At 34.5% G+C, this 25,561-nt stretch overlaps 1 protein-coding gene across 11 annotated transcripts in view; it reads left to right on the top strand.

Annotated features, from left to right (window-relative positions):
* The first annotated feature begins 3,635 nt into the window (after positions 1 to 3,635).
* LOC127881075 (SCO-spondin-like) overlaps positions 3,636 to 25,561 on the top strand; it is a 64,653-nt gene continuing 42,727 nt past the window's right edge. For 3 of the 11 annotated variants that reach the window (XM_052428754.1, XM_052428720.1, XM_052428703.1), the window contains exons 1-24: positions 3,642 to 4,055; positions 7,274 to 7,330; positions 8,369 to 8,413; positions 8,953 to 9,114; positions 10,400 to 10,546; positions 11,184 to 11,231; positions 14,572 to 14,721; positions 15,164 to 15,334; positions 15,638 to 15,808; positions 15,964 to 16,137; positions 16,853 to 17,023; positions 17,355 to 17,534; positions 17,699 to 17,869; positions 18,430 to 18,600; positions 18,725 to 18,763; positions 20,461 to 20,631; positions 20,757 to 20,856; positions 20,976 to 21,046; positions 21,347 to 21,517; positions 21,714 to 21,884; positions 22,106 to 22,202; positions 22,795 to 22,865; positions 23,644 to 23,814; positions 24,168 to 24,338. In XM_052428754.1, the coding sequence (XP_052284714.1) occupies positions 4,025 to 4,055; positions 7,274 to 7,330; positions 8,369 to 8,413; positions 8,953 to 9,114; positions 10,400 to 10,546; positions 11,184 to 11,231; positions 14,572 to 14,721; positions 15,164 to 15,334; positions 15,638 to 15,808; positions 15,964 to 16,137; positions 16,853 to 17,023; positions 17,355 to 17,534; positions 17,699 to 17,869; positions 18,430 to 18,600; positions 18,725 to 18,763; positions 20,461 to 20,631; positions 20,757 to 20,856; positions 20,976 to 21,046; positions 21,347 to 21,517; positions 21,714 to 21,884; positions 22,106 to 22,202; positions 22,795 to 22,865; positions 23,644 to 23,814; positions 24,168 to 24,338 (3,082 nt within the window). In that variant the 5' untranslated portion in view covers positions 3,642 to 4,024. Of the gene's footprint in view, positions 4,056 to 7,273; positions 7,331 to 8,368; positions 8,414 to 8,952; positions 9,115 to 10,399; positions 10,547 to 11,183; positions 11,232 to 14,571; positions 14,722 to 15,163; positions 15,335 to 15,637; positions 15,809 to 15,963; positions 16,138 to 16,852; positions 17,024 to 17,354; positions 17,535 to 17,698; positions 17,870 to 18,429; positions 18,601 to 18,724; positions 18,764 to 20,460; positions 20,632 to 20,756; positions 20,857 to 20,975; positions 21,047 to 21,346; positions 21,518 to 21,713; positions 21,885 to 22,105; positions 22,203 to 22,794; positions 22,866 to 23,643; positions 23,815 to 24,167; positions 24,339 to 25,561 lie in introns of all 11 variants that reach the window. The other 8 variants (XM_052428784.1, XM_052428775.1, XM_052428731.1 and 5 more) reach the window with 5 other exon arrangements.

Here is a 25,561-nt window from a genome sequence, read left to right as displayed (position 1 = left end):
TCTGTTTTATCATTCTTTTTGTAAAGGGGAATTAACCGGGCTGACTTTCAGTCATCAGGGGAAAACACCTTGAATTAAAGACAGATTTATAACATGAGAAAGGGGAAAAGCAATGATTGGAGCGCTGTCCCTGACCAAACGAGGGTGTATATGATCTAAACCAGTGGCCTTTTTTGCACTTATGTTATTCAGATATATTAAAACTTTCTTCTCAGAAACAATACTAAAACAAAAACTATCTGGAAGACCAATGTTAACACTAGAAGAGCTGCTAGCTATTTTAGAAGGCATTCCTAAATAGTTAAGTGAGTGTCATAAAAATTTAGAATCACATATGTTTTCTTCAAGTACATCAGTAAAATCATTTTTCCTAGCAGCATGAATCATATTTGCGGTACCATATTTTACGATCGATTTTGAAATTATCATAATTCACATCAGATTTGTCCTGTTTAAAATAACGAAAAAGCTTTATCTCTTTCGTTGATAGAGTTAAGAATGTCAGATGTAATCCACGGCTCTGTCCGCTGTTTAATTCTAACCTCCTTTACAGGTTGAAATATTGTATAATACTTACAAAAATATAAATTTAAAATTATCCCATGCTAGAGAGGCAATATCACAGTTCATAACACTACTCCAGTCTGTAGTTAATAAACTTTGCTGAAAATTGTCTTTATTGTAATGTTTCAAAGTTTTTGTTTTCACAGTGTTATGTTAACCAACAACAGTTCTTGATGTGTTCATAGTACAATAAACTGGCAAATGACTATTAATGGTAATGTCAAGCACACCGCTCTGAGAAATGCTATCACAGTCCGAGACTAAAATGAGATTAATAATTGTACTGGTTGATCTACAATCATACTCTCAAGGTTACAATATCTCATAATAAGGATAGTTTCCCCCTCAACTCAACTCAAGATATAATGAGAACAAAGTTTTGACAAAATATTGTCATGATTTTCAAAAAATGTGACTTCATTAATGTTTACCGTATTTCACAATAGCCATATTAAGAAAAACTGCTCCGCTCATGACAGCCATGTTTTTTTTAACAGGCCGGAATTGTTTTCGAACTGAGTATCATTAAAAAACAATGCTCTAAGGAGAACTTATGATAATTAGGGAATATTAAATTATCGAGTGTTATGCCCTTACCATATGAAAAAAACTGCCACTCACCCTTACTGTCGTGTTTTTTTTTTAACAAACCAGACCCGTTTTCAAACTCAGCTGACCATCATTAGATCAAATGCAAATGAGCAAGTGTATTGATAATTGGGCCGAAAACGTGAGTTTCGTTGAATTTGAATTAAAACCCTATTACATCTGATTTTAAACGCCTCAATTGCCAACTTGATCAAGATATCATTTGGACAAATGTTCTTTCCGAGTTTCATGAACATTGGGCATCAGATGTGTCTGTACAGATTCTGAGACAAATGGTGCATATTGAGTACACCCTACGGTTGATTGACAAGCTTTACATGAGTATGCTATGCTAAAGTGAGCTTTTATAGAATGTGTTTTCAATGTCTTACATTGTCGTAACGTTAAAAACACGTGTAATTATGATTAATTACTCTTAGGTAATCTTTAAACGAGATATAAACTAGTACACATGCCTATTTAAATATGGGTATCCGTTTTTGAAATGTTCGTTAGCAGAAATGTTATATATTTGCCTTCCTACCTAATATTAATTAAAACTCTGTAAATTAGTTTTTTTTTAGTTGTTTTAACTTCCTGAAAACTGCTCGCAAATGGCATTAAATATACAGCATATTTAGATATTGACCAAAAACGTGTGGTATAGAGGTATGTCTACTGATCGTAAGCCACCTAGTTCAACCTTCAAACCATGACTAGGTTTCTTGTTATTACATGCATACTTAAATTCCTCGTTGCTATGCTTATGTACTTATATATGTCTCGTAAAGACCTCGAAGGACATACTTTAAACAAACTCTAACATCTGAACAACTAATATATATCGATGAAATGATCAATACATAATTGATCGTTAATTATTTAGTTAATGTAAAAGAGTCACTTGAAATTCATACACCAAATTAAAGTTAATTGAATGTAATAAATAATTTATACCGTAAAGGATATTTATTAGTCCCTACCGGTTTAACCGGAGGGGACTTATGGTTTTCGCTCTGTGTGTCTGTCTGTCTGTCACATTTTTTCTGAATCCTGCGATAACTTTAAAAGTTCTTAATATTTTTTCATGAAACTTGAAACATGGATAGATGGCATTATGGACATTATGCATGTTATTTCATTTTGTTTCTACGTCAAAAATTATGGTTGCTATGGCAACAAATAGACTAGAAATACTGCTAAAAATGGTGGTTTTCTGGATCCTGCGATAACTTTAAAAGTTCTTTAAAACAATTCATGGAACTTGAAAAATAGATAGATGGCAACATGGACATTATGCACGTCATTTCTTTTTGTTCCCACGTCAAAAATGCTGGTTGCTATGGCAACAAATAGACTAGAAATAGTGCTGAAAATGGTGGTTTTCTGGATCCTGCGATAACTTAAAAGTTCTTCATATTTTTTCATGAAACTTGAAACATGGATAGATGGCAATATGGACATTATGCACGTCATTTTATTTTGCTCCTGCGTCAAAATTGTGGTTGCTATGGCAACAAATATATATATATATCTCTGACAATGGTGGCATTTCTGACAATGGTGGAGCCAGTAGGGGACATATATTGATTGGCAATAGTCTTGTATTAATACTGTGATTTAACAAACTTTTAAAGCAGTATGTGACTTATTTTAACATGCTACTGTAAAGCTATTATAGCGAACGCCGCCATTTAATCCTGATACATTTTCTAACATGTCCAGTTCCAGCGTTGCTTTAAAAAAATTGTTATGCGGAATCCAAAAAATATCTAAAAATAGCATTATAGAAAATGACAGCACTTCTAATTAAATCAGCGTTAAATCCATACAAGTTTAGATATCATACAAGTTACTTTGTGTTTTTTGTCCTGCAGCGTTTTGGCAGTGTCTGTAAAATGATTACGTTGCATGATAACGTCATAATTTGTTACGTGTGTCGATACGAAATCAGACTACGAAGTACCACATTGCAGTCATTAATTGAATCTTGTTTAAAATTAATTAAAGTCAACATTTATTTGAAGTGCTTTGTGATTTATAAAAACAGTGATAGTACACTCGTGACTTGCACTCTGCCTGTCGTATATTACCACAAGCCACTCGAATGAAATGCACTCTTCAAATAATTGGCAAACGTGATATTGTGTATGTATTCTCCAACTGATTAGAATACTAGTAAGTGAAAGAATATCAACAACCATTAAAAAAAAAACCTGTGCATGAAGTAAATACAACTTTAACTTTTGATAATATTTAACAAGTAAAACAAAGTGACATAAGCGGCTATTAGTTTTCTAAAAAAAGGTCAGAAAGTGTATTTTTCGTTAATAGATTGTTCTCCATTGGTTCTATTTCATGTATGTCTGAACATTTACAGAAATGCTCCACTCATGTCACGATTCTGATAAGAGTCGTGAAGAGAAGATAACCATTGCTGCGCCTGTTTTAAAACCCTCGATGTACAAAAATCGTTGGCTCAGAAAAAAAAAATGAAGAAGGCTTTGACTAATTAGCATTATATCAGGATTTAAATGCTCTTGTGTGCTAATTTTAAATATTTGATTATTTATTTATGTTAATATAGTTGTTTTATTGTTACTTTTATTGTGCCAAAATGAATTCATTGCTTTCTGTAAGTATTCGTAGAAAGTAACGATCAAACAGTATTAGGAACATTATATACCTGTCATGCGGACAATCTTTTTATGTATGTCCAATAAAAGAATTGAGATAATTAATTTAAAATCGCCTTTCCTAATATATGAACACGTAGTTTTAATTTCACGGCTAGAACAAATTGATAAGGGATCGCTGACTCGTCGCTGATTTGTGCTAACGTGCAGCCATCTTGAATGGACGTTAGACCAAAATGGAAATAATTAAACTAATACAATATATAGGTTAGTATTTTTTATTAGTAATTATTGATGTTAAATAAACACTTCAGATGTGCAAGAAATATGCGTATTGACATAACATGTTTGGTTACAATTAATTGTGTTTGTCTCTTGTATAGAACTATGTCAACATAAGGAGTTATGTTAACTTAAACGTGATTCATAAGACCTGGTTCGATAGAAACACTTGATAAACATTTAAAAGTGTGTGTGTATTGAATGAATGCAGTGCTATTTGGCATACAGCCTTAACTTATGTAACAATAAAATGTATTTATCATATCTAAAAAAATATTTTGACATCAAAATGTATGCATTAAATAACTTCGAACAGTTATAGTAATGAGTTCATTTAAATAAATCTCCATTCTTTAAGAAATTATATTTTTTACACCTAATATGTCACGTTGGTATCGACAAATTAATGTATATATATATATATATATATATATATATATATATATATATATATATATATATATATATATATATATATATATATATATATATATATATATAATGTTTAATGCTGAATTTAAAACACTTGTATAGGCATTATTCTCTTTATTGTATGCATTATGTTATTTGAACCGTTATGTTATTGACCACGTACTATATTCTATGTATATATCTGTAGATTAGTTTTAATGTATAACCAGGATCTTATTCGTTATTTAAGAAAATTCACATCATATAATTTAGACAGGTACTATGTTACATGTGCTTCACCGTTGATTTTAAAAGATATATAAGTAGCTTGGGAAAGCACGCGTCTCTAAAAAAACTTTTAGACATAAAACATTGCAAAAAGGGGTTTGTATTTATCTATTCTTGATTTGCTTTGAGTTGCGTTTCCTTAATTTAACTTATAAAAATCATATTAAACAACATGATCACACAGCGGAATATATTGTGACAAGGATTTCTTTCTTGAATTTTAAAAAGTAAAAAAGTAAAAAAATAATAAAGATCAATACAATTGGTTAAACATCGGTCAGTAAAATCAGATAGCATGACTGAATTATATCCACACTTTCGTGAAACCAGTATTTTCTCTTATCGAAAACTTGATTTATATTGCAAGATATGCAATTTTCATTAAAGAGACACACAAACGGACTGTATGAGTATTCATTGAAAAATATTGTTAAACCCATTTATGCCAAGTGGACTCTCCCATCCTTCTAAATTGGATCAATTTATTTCCAAAATTAGGGATGTCTAGTATATTTATTGCTATATTTAGACTATTTCTTACGGAAATTTCTTTAAGCAAACAGCGCAGACCCTGATGATACGCCGCTTTATGCGGCGTCTTTTTTGGGTCTACGCTGTTTGCCAAGGCTTTTTTTCTAGACGCTAGGCATAAATTGGTTAAAGCATTTGAAATAGAAAGTATAGACCACAGTATTACATGAACACAAACCCATTTAATTGCTTATATTTTTCACAGGCGACCTTGTCACCAATGTTTATCAATCTTTTATCCATTATATAAAGCTGATACAAATTTTCTTTGATCATTGGGTTAGTGTAAATGAAAGATAAATTTATTAATACAATGCGATTGATTTAAAACAATTAACTTGAAGATGTTAGATGAAATCTATGAAATACAACGAGCTGTTGTAGAGCACCTTATAGCAAATGTGTGCATGTGGGCGTGTATATATCGTTTAAAAAATTTGGATTTCATACGATGAATGCGAACAAGAAGTGTGCTTTACATTAAGTGAGTTTTTCTAAAATTAGTTCTTATTACATAACGCAATTCCTAAGTTTTAACGGATGGCTTAATAAACCTTATCACGACGTTACAGATAAGTTCTCATCAAAAGCGAATAATTCGGATTTATTAAAGAAAAACAACTCAACGATATTGTTGATTTTTTAAGAGTTAACCAGGTCCCGTTTTACCTCAAGCTTTTAAACACATAGAAGTTTGCACGCCTTATTCATTATCGCAAAATATTAAATTAAACAGTTTCCTAGTTGATGAGTAAACAGACACCACGCATTAAATAAACGTGTATTGTGTGCTTATATGTTTTCGTGTGTAGCCTATTAAGACGGTAATCTAGAGTTTAACGAATTTAAAATTTAACATACACAGTTTTATTACTCTGTAAAGTCACAGTTCAATTTAATAGATACATAAAGTGATATTGATGTAATTGTTCCTCATTATGTAAACGGCAGTTTCTCTAAACGTTTTCCGCGTATGGGCGCTAAAATACGGCAATCAGGTCAAAAATAAAACATCGTAGTGGTTAACCCATTTATGCCTAGCGGACTCTCCCATCTTTCTAAATTTCCAAAATTAGAGAGGTCTAGTATATTTATTTATATATTTATAATATTTCTTACCGAAATTCCGTTCAGCAAACAGCGCAGACCCTGATGAGACGCCGCATCATGCGGCGTCTCATCTGGGTCTACGCTGTTTGCAAAGGCCTTTTTCTAGACGCTAGGCATAAATGGGTTAAATACGCGATAGTTTATATAGAAAGTATCCGTGGTATAGCGACTTAGCTTGTTGCTTTTTATAGCCCAAGCGTCATGAAAGCATCAACTTTTATTTCAATCACATAATATATCAACTTGTAGTCTCTCTGAAATTGCTATTGGTACATAAAAGTGGTCACTGCTGTTTGAGCTGCGATTAAGACGTTTTTGTTTGCTATTTCCTTAACATGCGTTGATTGGGGTCACACGCGATTCGATCTCTGAGAAAACCAGACTAATACCATGGTCGCAAAGTTTAGATAAGCTTGCGCAGTTTGCACAGATAAGGGACGAACCTTATTTACCGCATTTACTGAAAAGACTTCCTTTAAACGAAAAATTTTATACATACGACGGTTTTCGCCCTTGATAAATCCGCATGGACTGCTGGCTATATTATTGCTGCACGGTGAGGTAGTTAAAATACGAGTCATAGGAGTACATAAATTTGCGTTTCAGAATGATATACTGCTTGCTTGAATAAATATATTACTAAAATAGTGTTTTGATTTCTTTTCAACTCCTGCACAAAAGCGTGTGTAAATATTGGAATCTAACTTGAAGACCTGAATACTGATAATACTGGAAACCAGTCTAAAGCGTATTTTATGCTGATATTTTTCACACGTTCAACTTTAAGTTGTACATCAGTACAACATTTATTTCAAAATCTGTGGAGAAGTTGATATTTTCAATTTAGTTTTTATCCATTTCAGTATCTTTTATTTTACTTACGCCTTCCGTCCAGTGCACCGGTCGAAAGCGTCATGCAGGTACCTTTGTATTCATTCTTGTTTTCTCCATACCGATCTGGTATATGCTTTTATAATGCAATCATAACTCAACATTACCTGAATGAAATTAAAGAACTATTGCCACATATTTTTATCGATTCCACAGAGGACAAAACAAGATAGAAAACACAAACACAATGATTTTGCGTGTTATTATTATAATGAAATGTTAAATACCCGTTTTGATCCATTATACACAAATAAATTTATTGTTCTGATTATGCTTGAGCGTGTTAAAGCGGGTATATACGATTTTGTCAAATATTTATGAATTTATAAAAAATGTGTAAAAAACTCATTATATATATATTTCAATATAAACTAAAATAAAAAATAAGAAGAACATGTGTCGAAAAATGCTAAATAAGCCAGATATTTAATTCTGAAATCGAAAAAGGCTGTACAGCCGAATTCGCCAGCATGTATATCGTGCATGTACGATGTGAATCTAAATTTAGTTTAACGGTTCATTTGAAATTCCTGCAGCGATATCGATTCATACGACACACGAACACTTACTAAAAAGACGAATGCATCGGTTGTTGTAGGAAAATAATTACGAATTATCTTCGTCACAATCGGCTCGGGGCGCTAATTTGTATTTGCTGTATTTTATGAAATTCGTCTTAAATGTATCATTTTTCTTGCATATTGTGTGTTATTATAACATATTTGTATCAATATTTTACAATTCAGCACATATAAATTCGTATATACCCGCTTTAAAGTATGTGCATTTAAGACGTCAGCATAGTTTCTAGAACATATTATCAGAATTAATATGAACGAGTCAGTTCCGTAAACATATTTCTGCGCAATATCCCACACTTTATTGCGTTCATGTTTAATTCGAACACTTAATAGTGTTGTAATGTATTTTAATGTTTGTTTTTTACTCTCCTCCTCTGCATTGGCCACATGTATTTGACAATGGACGTCAATGTACTTTATAGTTTTCGGTTTTTGATATACACAGTCATAGTGCCTAGGTCGTTTACACCATTCTACATATTTTAGAGCCGACTCACATTGAAAGTTTAGTGGATCGTCAGGTTATCGCAAGTAAGTCGAATGTGTTGCCATTTTGTTCTCTGCGGTCAGTTCAGTATAATTCGTCGTTATTAGAAATAAATAAATGATTAAACGAATAAATTAATAAACGAATAAACTAATAAATTAAGAAATTTATAAATTTATAAATTTATAAAAATCAGAAAATTTATAAATAAAATATAAAATCTTCTATGTAATTGTACAATTGAATGTAAAGAAATAAGTTCGATAAATGTATAACTGTTAATATATGATTTCAATGGATCGATCTCCATTTACGATATTTTAAACATGTTTCATAGTCAGAAGCGATTTTTCGCTTTTTGAATATATTGTATACTTGATGTTTTATATGTTACAATGTTTATTTTTTTCTAAATTGTCATTTTGAAAATCTGTGAGATAGCCCTTTAAAAAATGTCAAATTCCCATCTGAAAAATTGTAAGATTGAAAAGTAAATGCCAAAGGGAGTTGAGTGTTTTTAGCATATATGAATGATAAGTTTAAATGGATAGACGGCATTTGACTTTATATAATTTTAATCCAGACTGGTTAGAATGGACTGCAACTACAGCGTGTTCTGTCAGCTGTGATGGAGGTTTCCAGCAGTCGAACAGAGAATGTTCTACCGGTCGTAACAAGGACTGTGAGGACCACGGAGGCAGATCATGGACGATCGATGTTTGTAATCAAAAGCCATGCAGTCCAAGTAAGTAGTAATTGATATTAGTCGTTATCTTTTGATTACACCTATGTCTAGTTTCTTGTTTGATACACGTGCAAAAAAGGATCTTTGACATATCAGTTATTTGTTTTCAAGGAATTTAAATACATTTACCGAAAATAATAATTATAAAAGTAATTGAAACATTGCACGCCACATGTTTTTTATAGAAAAGTAGTAAATCAATCCGACTACGAAAGGACATTTAGTAATCAAATAATGCCGGTGCGTATTTGACACACATTTAAATATAAAAATTATGCAAATTATTCTGTAGAAACCAATGAGATATGGATATAATGTAGTAAAACCCTGTGCAATTCCTGTAGTCTGAATAGCTTATGTCTAAAGAAAACGAATTAAATGCCACATTTTGCAGAAGTGTCAATACACAATTGCAATAATGTATGTTAAAACACTTTAAATGATAAACAACAGTAAGAACCATTAACATAAATCTTTTGTGAAGTGTCCTCACCACTTTACAGACATATACATTGTAATTAATATGTTGCACGTCGTTAACAGAGGATAAAAGACATCGTCATGTTTAATGAATTTATTTCTCTTTGTAGAAATCACACATTGTCTTGAATGATCAGCGTTTATTGCAACTGTGTTGTTCGTTGTAAGTTAGGAAAAAAAGCCTTGACGAAAGTCCCAACCCACTAGAATTAGCAAATAACCGTATATAATACACATTAGCGGATGATGGTGTTCGTTGATGTAACAACATCAATGCGATTTGAACGTCGTAATGTTCCAGACGACATATATAGCATATTTCCATGTTATAGTGTCCGCGTATCAAAAGATGTTTCTGACCAGAAAACGAAAGTAGAGATACATGTTTGGTTTTCCCCACTCGACATAGTAGAACTAAACTTGGATAAAATTTAATTTGTTGAATTGATTAAAAAAGGAGACAAAATGTTCACGTCATTGTTTGGGCTCAAAATTTGGGCTTTTAATTTTTATAAACCAACATGTTTAATGAGCGTAAGAGTAAAAAACTTTGAAAACCTGAATGTCAATAAGCGCACCAAAGTAATTTGGATTTTTTTACACAAAGTTCATTAAAAGGCAAAAGTGAATAGGGGCTGCTAATTTGTTATGAACATAAATGCAAACATTTAAATATACATTTTATTAATCGGAATATCAATAATACGTACACGTAAGTGAAACAAACGCAGTTTAAACATTTGACTCCATTCTTATTGGTGAAAGTTACTTATTTTAAACATAAATGCATTGTCCTTCATTTCAGCCTGGTCCGAGTGGGGTCCACTGTCCTCGTGCCCTAAAACGTGCGACACCGGTGTTGTTATTAGACGCAGGAACTGTTCCAGTGGTGTCTACAGTGACTGTGCGGGACAGTCGTACGAACTGCAACCCTGTAAACTCGCTGACTGTAGTAAGTTTTGTGTGGGTTTATGTGCATGTTGTCTTACGATCTTCAAACCTTTCATATTGTCGACTGTAGTAAGTTTCTTTGGTGTTTATTTGAAGAATTTATTTTTACATTTGATCATGAATGTCAGGGCATTTTATTTTATGCTTTCCGGTGGTTTATAGAGAAATATCAGTGAATTAAAACTGATTATTTCACTGTTTGAAACAGTGAAAATTATCAGTGAAAATTATCGATAATTTTCACTGTTTACTGTGAAAGGACGTCATTTTTTTGACAAAATGACGTCATTATCCCAGCGAAATTCTTTAGTTAAACTCTTTAACAAGTATATAAACTGTGAAAAAAGCATAAAATAAAAAGAAAATGTTAAGGATTCGGTGGAATATCGATTTTAATTCACTCGCGATCATAGAAAAAATATATTTTCTATGATCACTCGTGAATTAAAATCGATAATCCACCGAACCCAACAAATATCCTCTATTTAATCCATCTCTAGGTAACGATTTCATTGACTACCAATGGTCTTTAAGTTTCGGTACCCTTTAGAAATGTATTTATTTATAATTTACTGATTGATTGTTTGACACTTATTTTATGTTGTTATGTACACAAGCATTTTCGTATTGTTTTTCAGTAATAACAACTACGACATTAAGTCCCAAGACAACACAAAAACCACCATGTAAGGATTTGGTAAAATTATACCTATTTGCGTAATGTTTTGCATTAATAATTGTCTTTGAATTGATTGAAACTAAAACATAATAACATCTTTATCTGTAATTATGTCAAGTGTCTTTACCTAGTTAGTGATAAGACACGGTATTTTGTGTTATTCTGTTATGTTATTTCTGTTAAGTAAGATACAAGGATGAGCATTGCATTTTGTATATTGCAAATGATTTGTCTAACTATCTAATTACTTGTTGTTCGCTTACCTTACGCCACTAATTAGACATTAAAGAATTTATTGTAGAAGGTCATTCAATTTTAAGAAAATGAAGTAATAGTTAAAGGATAACACAATTCTTGTATCGAAGGTAAATGCTTTTTTTAAACAATATGTTACATGGATAATATAGCTTTCATGTTATAATCCCTTGTGATTTTAATTATTACTGCTTCCGTTAAAGTTGTTTAACCGTCATAACAATGGAATAATCATGGATAAAATCGTGCACTTAGATATCGTATAGATAGTTCTGGGCTGATATGCGATTAAGTCATATAAACCTAACACAAACTGCAACATATTTTACTGTAATTATACTCTTAGGAAGTTAGATATCAATCGTCATCAATAACATGTGATTAAGAGAATGTATGTAGTATAATACAGTATTGTGACCTTGGCTTTGGAGATTTACGCCTCTAAAACATGCTTAACGATTATCTTGCTGTGTCATATTTGTTTTCCAAACGGTCAAGTACCCAGTTGAAACGACTTATTCCTTTACATTCGTTACATGCTATGAAACACTCCAGTCCATGTGTTTTGCTAGAACATCGCTTGTTGGAACAGTCTTAATTGCACTACCATTTAATAGCTGTTTGTAAGTAGATCTGGCCCGGCATGATTCATGTCTGTTCTGACCGGAATATCAATTCAATCTCTATCCTTAAAGTGTGTGATCTTGTTCAGGCAATCACGTTCAATGGTATATTTGAAGACGGGTGCGAAAGCAGTTGAATTTTGCGGAGTCGGGCTTCGGTAGTTGGGTATTATTTCTAGAATTCAAAGTGCTAACTGCATTTTCAGTAAGATCACGAAGACATAAACTGTTCAAATAGTGCCACAAAAATCCTTTCACCGACGAGTGTCACACGTTCTTGGTTGCTACGCTGTAGAAAGTGTTAAGCTCACGCGGTAGCACATCAATATCTTAACCTTTTTTAAAGTCATTCCCTTTCAAACTTAAATGTGCGAAATCTTGTATCACATCCAGTGAGGACATGCACAGCCGAAAGTATATTTTAGTGTTATGTGCATACCAAGAACCCGTTGGTTTTTATAATGCTTTATACTCTAACCTTTTGATTTGGCTGAGCGTGTTTTGTCTGGTTGGAAGACTATGGTAGTGTCCTTAAGTACAGCATGAAAGCATGCAAACACCAAGTCTGTTTCCACCGATAAGTATCGTTATCTTTCGAGAGACAGACACGTGGGCTGTTTTAACGATATGCACATCAACAGCATATGTAAACTGTATTAAATCACATTCAGTGCTTGAAGAGTGGCACCCAGAAGATTAAGGAATTTCTGTTAGTTTGCACTTTTCGCCACAAAATGTCGAAACAGATTGAGAAAAACATATTAGCTATATCAGTAGCCTATGCATTATCTGCGTCGGCCACTAGCAGAGTTGCATACTAAAAAGTACTACTTTATTCCAGTCTAGAAGAATATTGTGCGTTTAATTGTACATACATGTACTCATCTGCACCATTTATCCATCATACATGTATTATGACATTTCAGATCTTAAAAATTGATGCCTCCACTCAAACTGTCTTGATGAGCATTAATATCTACCGTTCAAGTTACAACAATTCAACTGTGTTACAGTTCATGAGATGCAGGCAATCTTTGTTACCTATGTCTGTATTGATTTAGAGATTTTTTTATTCTGTTCAATTGCTTGATATGAAGTTTCGGTAAGTGCGTTAATGAAATAATTTACTATAGCACAAACGGACATTGAAAGTAACAACTGGACACTTTGCCCTTCCGACACACCCGTTCTCGTGGTATACTTCTATTGGATTTTTAATTCTTATATGTGTCTGCTTCATTGTCCCATCTGTCGATAGCCTAACCACATAGAATTAAATTCTTGAAAACCATTTATAATGCTGCCATATATATTACCGAATGTGTTTCTTTTAGATCAATCATTTGTTAAAGGAAGTGATAAGCTGGCCTCATATATAGATTATTGCCTTTTACCGGTTGTCGCCAGATACGTCAGCATTCGCTCGATAACCTGGATGTGTAATACCCTCGTGCAAGTTGCATCGGTTTCAATAAATCATTTGAGGGTTTAAATCATATTTGCACAAATATTTATTGTGACATGTCCAAACACGAGTTGATCTTTACACACATGACGATGTCTGTGTGTAAATAAATATTCGTACCCTCGGCTACATTAGTTAGGTTGTCTCGGGCATGTTATGTAGTAGCATTTCATTAAATGATACGTTGGGAATATTGAAAGAGTCTTGCATGTGTGTGTCTTCTTATTAATGGGCTACATTACAACCGTGTTCATTCCTGTTGCAATGTGTTTGAGTTAAACAGTTTCTGTCTTGGCCATATAAGAAATTGTAATTACACAAAAATGTGTAAGCTTTGATCTGTTTCATTCAAAATTCAATGGGTTTTTTGTGCTTCTATATTTGTGTTTGTGTGTAGATAAATTCGTTCAATTGTCTGTATTTTATTATTTACTATTCGCATTTGACAATTCAACTTCAGCGATGCCACTGTTCAAAGATCTTTTTGTTTAATTGACAGGCGATTCTGTATAACTCACGTGCATCTGCTAAATATAGGTAATTCAATATAAGTACGCCCTTAGAAAATCCACGGAGCAGAATTCATTTTACAGCTCAACGACGTATACTTTATGTATATTGTATGTAATGTAATGTAATGTAGCGTGTAGGAAATTAGTCATTACTCTAGCAGAAGTTTAAAAGAGTGTATTTCTCTACTTATGAGATTTCTGACAATTATCATTTCTTTATATTGACAATACTCTTAAGGGAATGTCGTTTAGTGAGGCACACGGATTAAAAATGTGTATCATACAAATTATCACCGATGATGGTGTGCAGCACGTTTCTTAAAGATACACGTATTTACGTCGTTTCGAGTCTGTCGACTTTTCTTTGATAAGTTATGTACTGTGGGCTATTCTTATCAAGTCCATTAATTAATCGGTGCATACGTCCCCGTTTGTATAAAGAGAAGAATTAAATCCCTCGTTGAATGAACTTTTCTAGCAATATTCTTACAGCCTGGTCCGAATGGCAGAGTGTGATCCCGTGTTCCACAACATGTGGTCCTGGGTTTGAAGAACGAAAGCGAAATTGCTCCTCTGGAAACAACAACGAATGCCCCGGGTATTATTTCGAAGTCAACGTTTGCAACAAACGGTCCTGTGACGGTGATTATTAACATTCAGTTCAATTCGTACCAAGCACTTTAAAGTTTTTATTTTCATCCTTGTGACAAAACACGTTATTCGACAATTTGTGTTTCATTTTTACGGTTACAACGCAGTCAATGAAGTAAATAATTATAACTTATAGTTGTGCAGAGTTCTATTTCAGCATGTGTCTGTTGATTATCATTAGCCTTAATCGATATTTTATGAACGATTGTAGTTTTCTCTTTAGCACTGGACAGAACAGTTGAGTAGACGAATGGTATGACAATGACCGAGTGTAGCGCGGCAAGCAATGCACCACACGCGTTAGAATTGCTTTGACAAAACTTAAAAACACTTCCAAAATGTATTTAGATGTAGACGTTTTAAAATTGTAAGATTGCCCTTACAAGTGGTCCCCCTGAGCTTGTTAAAGATTAGCATTGCACAACATATTTAGTTGATGGCATTTGGACACAATGGTCTGATTGGAAAACATGTACGGTCACCTGTGGGGGTGGTGTCTCATCCCGAATAAGAGCGTGTTTCTACCCGGACCCAGCTCGCAAGGGAAAGCCTTGTGAAGGAGGTCCCGCGGAAACAAATGACTGCAACACCAATGTCTGTCCAGGTTGTATAATGTATTATGTATTCGAAAATAATATAAAACATATAATTGTAAAAATAAGTAAAAAAGGAATAATTTTGACATCGTCTGTATAAAAATGTTTGCCTTAAAAAAGCATACCAAAGTACAAAATCACTTTTAAACAAGAATTAAAGTCTACCGATGATTCATTTGGTGCTTAAGTTAAGCTTGAATGGCAATTTCCCAATTCGTACCTCTCCGATGTAAAAAAAGCATACGTTCTGCACTAAGAAACATGTGTATAATCGCGCAAATTCTGAAAAACCATTTTATATTTAAATTTAGTTGACGGTATTTGGACCACGTGGACGGCGTGGGGCGGCTGCTCAAAGTCGTGCGATGGAGGGAGCCAAGCACGCTCCCGGGCGTGCGTATTTTCACCTACTGCACCCCACGGTCTGAACTGTTCAGGAGATGCCAAGGAAATCGAGCCATGTCAGTTTGCTGTATGTCCTGGTATGTGTTATTATAATATTCGGTTTTCAGTTTCAGATGACTCTTTATAAGTGTATCTGTACAATGAATGTACATATATTCCTTTACTTGTCCATAATGTAATTTTATAGTTTGTATGCCTTACATGTCATCGCTAATTCCCTTACTCCTTTAAGCTGATGGTTCCTGGGCGGACTGGTCAGACTGGTCCGAATGCACCAAGACGTGTGGTTCCGAGGGAATAAGGTTCCGTGCCAGATCATGTACGTTTGTCTTCGATAGACCGCATGGCGCAAATTGTTCTGGCGATGCCCTACAGCGAGAAACATGCACGCTGAAAAAGTGCACAGGTATATTGTATTTGATTTCGTAGGAAGTTGTGATTATATCTTCCTGATTAAGGAAAGTATTTTCAGTGTAATTTCACGATGTCCCATTACGCGATATAAATGTTTGACACTTTGTTTGATTTGAAATATTATCATTGTATTTGATGAATCTTTATGTACCTTTAATGCTAAATATTAAAATTACACATTTCGTAATATTAAAACATGGGAATAATAAAACTCTATAAATATTATTGGTAGAAAAATTATTGTTAGTGCCAGTCTTTATTTGAAGCAATTTATGAATGTAGGATAATATATACAACGCTACATTAAACATAATAGTGTTGATAGCTAGGGTCGCCGATAGGTTACTGTCAATGCTCGGCAGAAAAAGAGCTTTAAACTGGATAAGATAAATTCCAGGCCTTACATGCAGCCATGAGTTAAGGACACATGCCACTATATATATATCAAAGCTATAATAGTACAATACCAATAAAGCTGCAATAACAGAAAATACAAAGTCGATTCAATTAAAATAATAAATGGTAGAATACTCAACTTAGAAGAACAATTTACTTACAACAAAGCGGCATGATGACATTCTGTAAATACAATTATCACCCAATCCCAAGTCCTTTAGTATGATAAATAATGTCTTAAAAAGTGCATATAATTATGGAAAGTAACAATATTGATATGTATGATTTCATAATGGGATTGTTTGCCTAAGCTGATGGCACCTGGAACGAGTGGTCCACGTGGTCGCAGTGTTCTCACACTTGTGCTGGTGGGAAGAGGTCGAGAAGTCGAGTTTGCCTGTATGCGCCTGGCTTTGACCACGGTCTACCGTGTCCGGGAGATACACTGGAGTTGCAGGAATGTGGGTTAACAGAATGTCCAGGTAGCACTTTAATCAGTTTTTTGATATGTTGAGTTTGTGCGCAAATAAGTCTTAAATAATAAAATATGTAAAAACCTATCGTGCGTTCATAAAAAAAAATATGTTTTAAATTCGGTTATCAGCCAATTGTAAAAGAAACACAATACAATAGTTAATATCACCATAAAACATGTAAAGTATCGATATTCAACACATTTCCTTTTAATGTTAATTAGTTTTTGCTATTTTCCCATTTCAACGTGGTAAATGTCACGAAGAATTTCCAATTGTATGACTAATGTATTAACAATAAAATGTTGATCTACCATGTTTGTGTTTGATACCGTTGAAGTTGATGGCATTTGGTCATCCTGGTATCCATGGGGTCAGTGCACGGTCACATGCGGCACGGGTCGAGCTGTTCGAAACCGCACGTGCAGTTTCTATACCCGCTATCCGGACACGCCGCATGGTGATGATTGCGATGGGGAACAAGCTCAAGCAAAAGATTGCAACACACAGCTGTGTCCTGGTAAGCCGTATATGCATGATTTGCACGATATAGAATAAATGTTTGTTTCAAAGCAATACAATATTCACATATTCGTATTACATGGTATATCAGACGCATTATAATATAACTATTATTCTCCGTAGTTGCACTTTTTTCACTGACATAATCTTCTTGATTTTCAGTTGATGCACGCTGGTCGACATGGTCTGCTTTCTCCACGTGCAGCCAAACATGCGGCGGAGGACGACGTACAAAAGAACGTCAATGTATTTATGACGAGGTCGCCCCAATCGGTCTTAACTGTACTGGCCAGTCTACAGTAACAGAGGAGTGTAGTACAAACGAGTGTCCAAGTAAGTCAGCCATATTTGAGTAATTCTTCACTGAGAATATTCTTCGGTCTTGATGTCTTAGTTTTTTTGCAAATAAGTGACAGACCATGGTTGATTCTTTCATAACTAAACATTGTTATCATTATTTGTTAAATACAAATGGGCAAGTATTGCAAAGAACCAGGTATACTCTTTGTGAATGTGTGCATGCGTGAACCGTGTAATGATTATAATTAAGAAAGTATTATAATGTTATTTTGTTGATTGATATTTTGAAAGGAACAGCGTTTAGTGGGTTTTGATAGTTTACACGATTAACACTGGTATAAAGAACGTGATAGGACCGTGGTCCATTTTATAAACAACATGACCTATTAAATCATAGTCTGTAAATAAGCTGTGTCGACCATGCGCACTAGAACGGTAAGAACATCATGAAACATTATTGACCATGCATAAAATATGGTATTTTAAAGACCAACAAAATTCCGAGAAACATTGATAACATTTTTTCAAATATGTAATATCAGGTTTATCTGATAGGGCCACACACATGCAACAGTTCAAATTTCGAATTTCAGTTGACGGTATTATTCAACCCTGGAATTCCTGGACCTTTTGCTCCGCGAGCTGTGGCGCAGGGGTCCACACTCGAACACGGGACTGCTACTTTCCTCCAAACAGACCTCATGGGGCTGACTGCTCTGGGCCACTAAATGAGACGGCGCCTTGTAACGTGGAGTCTTGCCCTAGTGAGTCCTTCAATAACTGATGTATTATAAGAGGTATACTTTTTATCGTTTGATGCAATATATTGGATTTTGTATGATAAAAAAGGAGTATTCTATTTATAATTGTTTTTTTGTCTTATTGTAGCCTCTACAACAACACCACCGACAACAACGCTACCGACAGGTCAGTTAATTATTATCCTGATGTAAACAGAGGGGTTAAAATATTCATAGTGTTTCATTATAAAACCAAATCAAGTAATACAAGTAATAAAGGGTATAAAACGACGAAAAATACCTGCCTCGGCATGGACGTCGCCATCTTGTTTGTCACGTGATTACCCCCTCTGGTACAAGCAAGACAACATAATTATAAAAAAAAATTAGACTTGGTGCCCAATGGTTACTATTAAAGATTTAAGATTTCCGGTAAGTGAACCAAATTTAAGCAAGATGTGTATCGGTATATACCTGGAATTCAAAGTGACGTCTCGGCTATTGTGACGATATGCCAAATTTTATATTTTGCAACCTCCTTATTCTACACTGTACGTATTGGACTATAAAGTAACGAGCCCGACGATTTATTTAAGGGCAGTAAAGAATTGCTTTGTTCATTGATACTTATTTCATATATAATAATTTCATTTTTACCAGTACGCCGCTTGTCGTATGTGTCAAAAAAATATTTTACCACGTCCTGAGTGTTTTTTCGCCCTCTGCTGGAGTGCAAAGGATTTCTATTTATTTATGTATCTCTTTGGTAACTGTGACAAAGTCCCATGAAATCTTAAGCTTTAACTTAATACATGGACAAGGCTAATTTTGAGAATAAAGGCATTCCTTTTCAGGGGAAGGCAGCGCTTACATGTAGAGTTTGTATAAATATGATTGTACATAGGACTGGGAGTGCTGTCGTTAAAACGCTCATTTTACAAAAGCGACTACTTAAAACAAAATACGCCCGTTTACAGGCTTGGATAATTGATCTGCGAACGATACATACATTTGTTATACAAAAGGTGGCACAGGAAATAATGAACACAGCAAGAATTCACTCTACATAATACAATGACTACAAAACTCAGTCATTTTATTTTACGCGACGAAAGATGTTACTACGAAAACCCCAGCACATAAGTACAAGCTACGTCATTGTTTGTTCAATAGATGTAACGTGTTTTGCCTTAGACTTGATTACAATTATTGAAAGACATATATATATGCTCTAAAATATGCATTTTATGCATCTTTTGACAATGAAAAAACCTGAACATTATAAAGCCTGACAAAAGCGAAACAATGGTATAATGTGAAAAGTTCTGTTGTTATCGTTTTATTTTTGACCATACAATGATTAGTTATAAACAGTGTAAATACGTTCTGTAACATGTCATCATGTTATGAATGGCCGAGTGGTTTAAGCGCTAGTCTTTTACTCCAAGGGTGAGTTGTGCGAGCCCAGGTGTTGATTTTTTTCTTAATTCAACTTTATTTTTGTTTTATACTGCAAATCTTTAGATATGGTAATTACTTGATCCATGTAAAGAATTTAACGACACACTTAAAAACATACCAAAATCTGTTAAAAGATCCCTTTAACCGGTTGCTATGGTTTCATATACAAAATATGTAGACACAAGAGTTCAGGATTGTTCAAGCCATAGATATTGTTAATGAGTTTCTGATGTACATGTATTTTTTAATTTGCATAAAAGAGCTTGAAATGAACGGTCAATTAAATTCCCTCATTGTCAAGGCAAATACGGAATAAGTTATGTCTTTAAATGATTACATTTCATATAAGCATCACTAAATAGCGGTAAATGACAATTAGTTTGCTCTGCCTGCTTGCACAAAATATCGCGTTGCAAACCGCAGCTGATGGCCACTGGTCAAACTGGACCTCATGGACTATGTGCACGCTAACCTGTGGGGGCGGGCAACAGTATCGAGAGAGGCAGTGTACTTACCCTGACCACACCTTACATGGACAATACTGCCCGGGGCCCAAAAATCAAACGCAGGAGTGCAATTCCCGGAACTGTCCAGGTATGGTTTGCACTTGAATAAAATACATACCGATGCATGGTAAGTTTCTTGATGAAAATACAAAAATCGTGTTGACATGATTTGTATCGATGCATTGTTAAATTTTACCCTTATGTAAATTTCAGTGGACGGCATTTGGACTCAGTGGTCCGCTTATTCCAAATGTTCTGTTTCTTGCGCAAGTGGTTTCCAAACCAGGACAAGACAGTGCCAGTTCGATCCAAGGTATGAATCATATCAAAATAGAAATATTTTCGTTTTGCAACATACTTATTTTCATGTTATCGATAATACCATTCGAACCACTGTGAACCAAATGTATTATTTCATTCACCGTCTTTAAGGTATGACAGGGGCAATAGCTGTCCAGGAAATGATACATCTACTCAGTTATGTGACAATGGACCTTGTCCTGGTGATTATATTTTTATTTAAAACGTTATGATGTTGTTCGCTGCCAAGATACATAATTTAGTGTTAATAAGATGCAGTTCATTGCGGTGCTTACTTTAAACTTCTTTCGAACCAAGTGCCCACTAAAGTATATAATATATTTTTTACTGCACAATAATAAATAAATGACTACTACATGTTTCATGCAAGGTCAACTATGACATTGTTTTAATAGATTTACATCGGATTCATTGTAAAAATCATTTATAGGAAATGTTTTGCCTAAATTTTGATTTAACTTATTTTCTTGTCTTTCACTCAGTTGACGGTGTGTTCGAAAACTGGAGCACGTGGAACGCTTGTCCGGTCACGTGCGGTGGAGGAATACAAGATCGCGTGCGCGTCTGTCACTTCCCACCTAACGTTCCCCATGGTTTGGACTGTTTGGGAATCTCGCACGAGAACCAGACATGTGGAAATTCAGATTGTCCAGGTGTGGCAATAGATTTTTTTTTCCTTCCCGAAAAGACCACCAACCTTCTAAAAACTATCCGTAAACAATTAATTGAATTTAAAGAGATTTTAAACATAGATCATGTGTAAGAATCTAATTTGTAACCCAGTAAATAACTGTTTGCCAATTTATTTTCAATGTGTACCGTTTAATGTTGATGTATTTTGTTACTAAGTCGATGGAGTATTAACGGAATGGTCACAGTGGGCCGACTGCACCCTAACTTGCGGAGGCGGCTATAGATTTAGGAACAGGACATGCTACTTTCCACCCGACAAACCACACGGCCATGAATGCGTTGGAAACTTAAATTTGTCCAGAGCCTGCTCCTCTCAATCATGTCCAGGTATCTCGCACATCTATCGTTATTTTAAATATTATTTTTCATGCAACCTATGAACAGATTAGGTATTAATAGTATTGGTGTTTCAATTTAGCTGGTACCATTGAAGTGGGTATACAATTAACATTAAAAAACACACACGGTGAAAAAGCTCAAAAACTATATTTAAATTAATAAATGTTATGCAAAAATACATTATAAGCATATTTGAACTCATACATCAGTGGACGGTGTTTGGAACGATTGGGCATCATGGGCCACGTGTTCTTTGACCTGCGGAGGAGGGTCACAGAAGAGGACGAGGAAGTGTCACTATGACAGGTAAGATCAGGGGCTAATGAAACGAATATATCGCATTAAATTGGCGAAGATAATGTGTGTTGATTTTCCCTTGTTTTAAGATTTAATCACTGTGGTGTTCACACTTTTTTGCTGGACAAGGTTAGGCCATATATAAGGTTGACTCATGTAATGTGCTGAAAGTAACCCTCAATAATCAGATGTATGAAAATAAAGGTCATAAAAATATGACAAGGTCGATCGGAATGTGTTCATGGTAAAATTTGACCTTGCAATCCCCGGATAGAAATTGGAGAGATTGCTGGGCCCGGACATAATTGGTATGTGATGAAGACAGTTAGTTAATTGAATATTTATAATATTTGACATATACTGGACTTGTAATAAGAATGCAGTGTATGTATGTTTGGTATAAAAGTTAACTTATTAGGGGTATTATATAGAAAGATAATTAGTCTCTACAAGACTTTTTTTCTAATTGTGTAGTGGCATTTCTATCGACCTTGATGCACACTGTTTCTAACACACGTTAATTTGCTAATAATTAAGAAAAAAATTTTTTATCTTTATATAGTTTCTGGACGTTCATTCATGTCATGTTCCCATCTTACAGTCACCGTCATGGGACCCCATGCGCCGGACCAGACACGGAGACGAGGAATTGTAGCACCGATCACTGCCCAAGTATGCATATTAATAGACTTTACTTAAGCGATGGTTTGGTTTTATTACTGATAAAGTAAACAAAAAACAAACATGATTTAAAACATAGGCAAAACCCCATATAACATCGTTGTTGTATTCATCGTTCTTATTACAATATTCCAACGTTAACATCATGTTAAACCGTATAATAAGGTATTCTACGTCACGGAAATCAAGGTAAATGATCAGTTAACAGTGGAATTACAACCGTTTCCATCAGGTAAAAAACGCATCTTTTACCTGATAAAACATATTGTATGACATGCTACGGCTCCTTTTTCTTATCAACTATACGGAGCTGTCGTCGATTGCAAAATCTTGGTAGAACAGTCGTCATATGTTATTTTGATGAATGATCACGAACATTGACATGTTAAGCGAGTTATAATATTTCTTCAAATTTAGTTATCATTTGTTACAAATACTTAAGTGAACTGCTTTAACATGCTTTGTTAACGTTTTTTTTATACCTTTTTATAAAAATGCCAATGCTTGCTTTTACTTTTGATGTCGCTTTTACATAAACATGCTTTGAAATGACAATTTGTATCTGATCATATATTTGTTTTTACTCTAAGACATCAATAATGGCAATCTAGACAACTTTTATTCCATTCCGTTAGGATTTAACTCAACATAAGCCTAAATGGCAATTAAAAGAGACTTACTACTAAGCCTTCTACCGAGTTAAAGCCAGCGGAACTGGGATAAAAATGATAACAAAGAAACAAAACTAACGCAAAGTTTTTAAATTTAGTTGATGGTAATTGGAACACTTGGAACTTATGGACCTCATGTTCGGTTACCTGTAGCAACGGAACAAAGTCTCGTGCTAGAGAATGTTATTTTCTGCCAAATGAGCCCAAGGGCAACAACTGCTCTGGGAGCGCCAACGAGACTTTGGATTGCAATCTTGGGTTATGTCCAGGTATGGCACGTAAAATCGACGCAAACGAAAATGTTGTGTGTAAGAAAATTAATGTATTATAACTATCTGGTTACTTTGAATATTTCCGTTAACTTCATGTTAGCAATATTTCTAAAGAAATAGCAAAATGCTGTCAAGGTGTTATAAAGTTGAATGATAGTGAAGTCATAAATATAATATCACATACCGCTTATAAGTTATACTACATACACCTTCTACTCTGAATTGTGAACATGTATATGTGTGTGAAATAAATGATTTTATGAAATGAAAAGAAGGAGTTCAATACTGGATATGAGACACGAGGTTGATTTGTTTACAAACAAAATCAAATTAGTTTAATTTATTTTCAGTCGACGGTGTGTGGCACAGCTGGACAACGTGGTCTACATGCACAGTCACCTGTGGAAACGGCACATCATCTCGTGACAGAGTATGTGATTTCCCGGACAATACGCCGCATGGACGTAACTGCACAGGAAGCAACTCCGATGCGCGCTCTTGCAACTCTGAGATATGTCCAGGTAATATGACGATGTAAATTAACAGTTGATCGGAGATTTTAATCAAAGAGCAGTCAATGAATAAAGTCGACGTTGAATTGTCGGATGGATACTTGATATAACACATATTGTATCAATGCATTCACGGATTGAAGGACTGAGATGGAAAATGATTGCATAAATTAATGCACATTTGTTGGTATTATTAAAATGGATAGACTGGTTTTGATATGTAATGTAATACTTATACAGAGTAGTGATGCATACTGTACCTAGCCATGTTGGAGAGAATGTTTAAAAGTGTTTAACTGTTCATTCAGTCTACAAATATAACCATAAAAATTAATTCAAATGAAATGCTTGGCAACAGCAAACATACGCATTATCAACACGGAAAAGAAACTATACTTAGATTGTTCAGAAGAATTACTCTTAATACTGGAAAGAGTTACATAATGCGCATGGCAATCTGACCCAGACAAATCACAATATCAAACGCCAAGAAAACATAATCATTACTTTAAGATCAACCTGTGAAGTTAAAATAAAAGCGGGATAAAAGGGACATCAAAACCAAACATTGAGAGAAACACCACCATTATGCTAAAACTGAAGAAAACCTAAAAAGACGAGAGCAAGAGATCAGATCACTATGAAAGAAGAGGAAGAACCTTGAAAGAAAGGGCGTTCGCGAATGCTTTTGCTCAGACATACACAAAACATAGCAGCACATAAGTGCCAAGTGTGCCATAAAAAGAAGAGCGACAAGACAATCGAGACAGGAGACATTAAAACTCCATCCGGTATTGAGCCATACCGACAGAGACCGCACTACACGACATTAATACGGCTTACAAACAAATTAAGGAAAATAACATCCAGGTCTTGACAACATAACGAATGTATTAATCCACCTCCTCAGCGATGCAGCCCTTTAGACGCTGTATGGCATCATCAATGTCAATTTGTCACTGGCCCAGGTACCCCAAGTGCTTGAAAGGGGGGGGGGAGCAATAATGATTCATCACCGGAATAAACAAAAAGCCCGATTGCCACATCCATAAGCCTGGTTATCTGTTTTTGTATGACCGTAAAACAAATCGCCAAACAGCGAACGCAAAGGCACATTGAGAGCGAGCATTCTAAGGCGAGAACAAGACGGTTTCAGAAGATAGAACAGTACAGAATACCAGACAACACACAATGCCAAGGTTATTGAAGACGCATTCCAAGCCCAGAAGGTG

The sequence above is a fragment of the Dreissena polymorpha genome, chromosome 1, assembly GCF_020536995.1.
Source record: "Dreissena polymorpha isolate Duluth1 chromosome 1, UMN_Dpol_1.0, whole genome shotgun sequence".
NCBI lineage: Eukaryota > Metazoa > Mollusca > Bivalvia > Myida > Dreissenidae > Dreissena > Dreissena polymorpha.
Note: the sequence above shows the minus strand (reverse complement) of the source record. Positions and strands in the feature narration are given on the sequence as shown.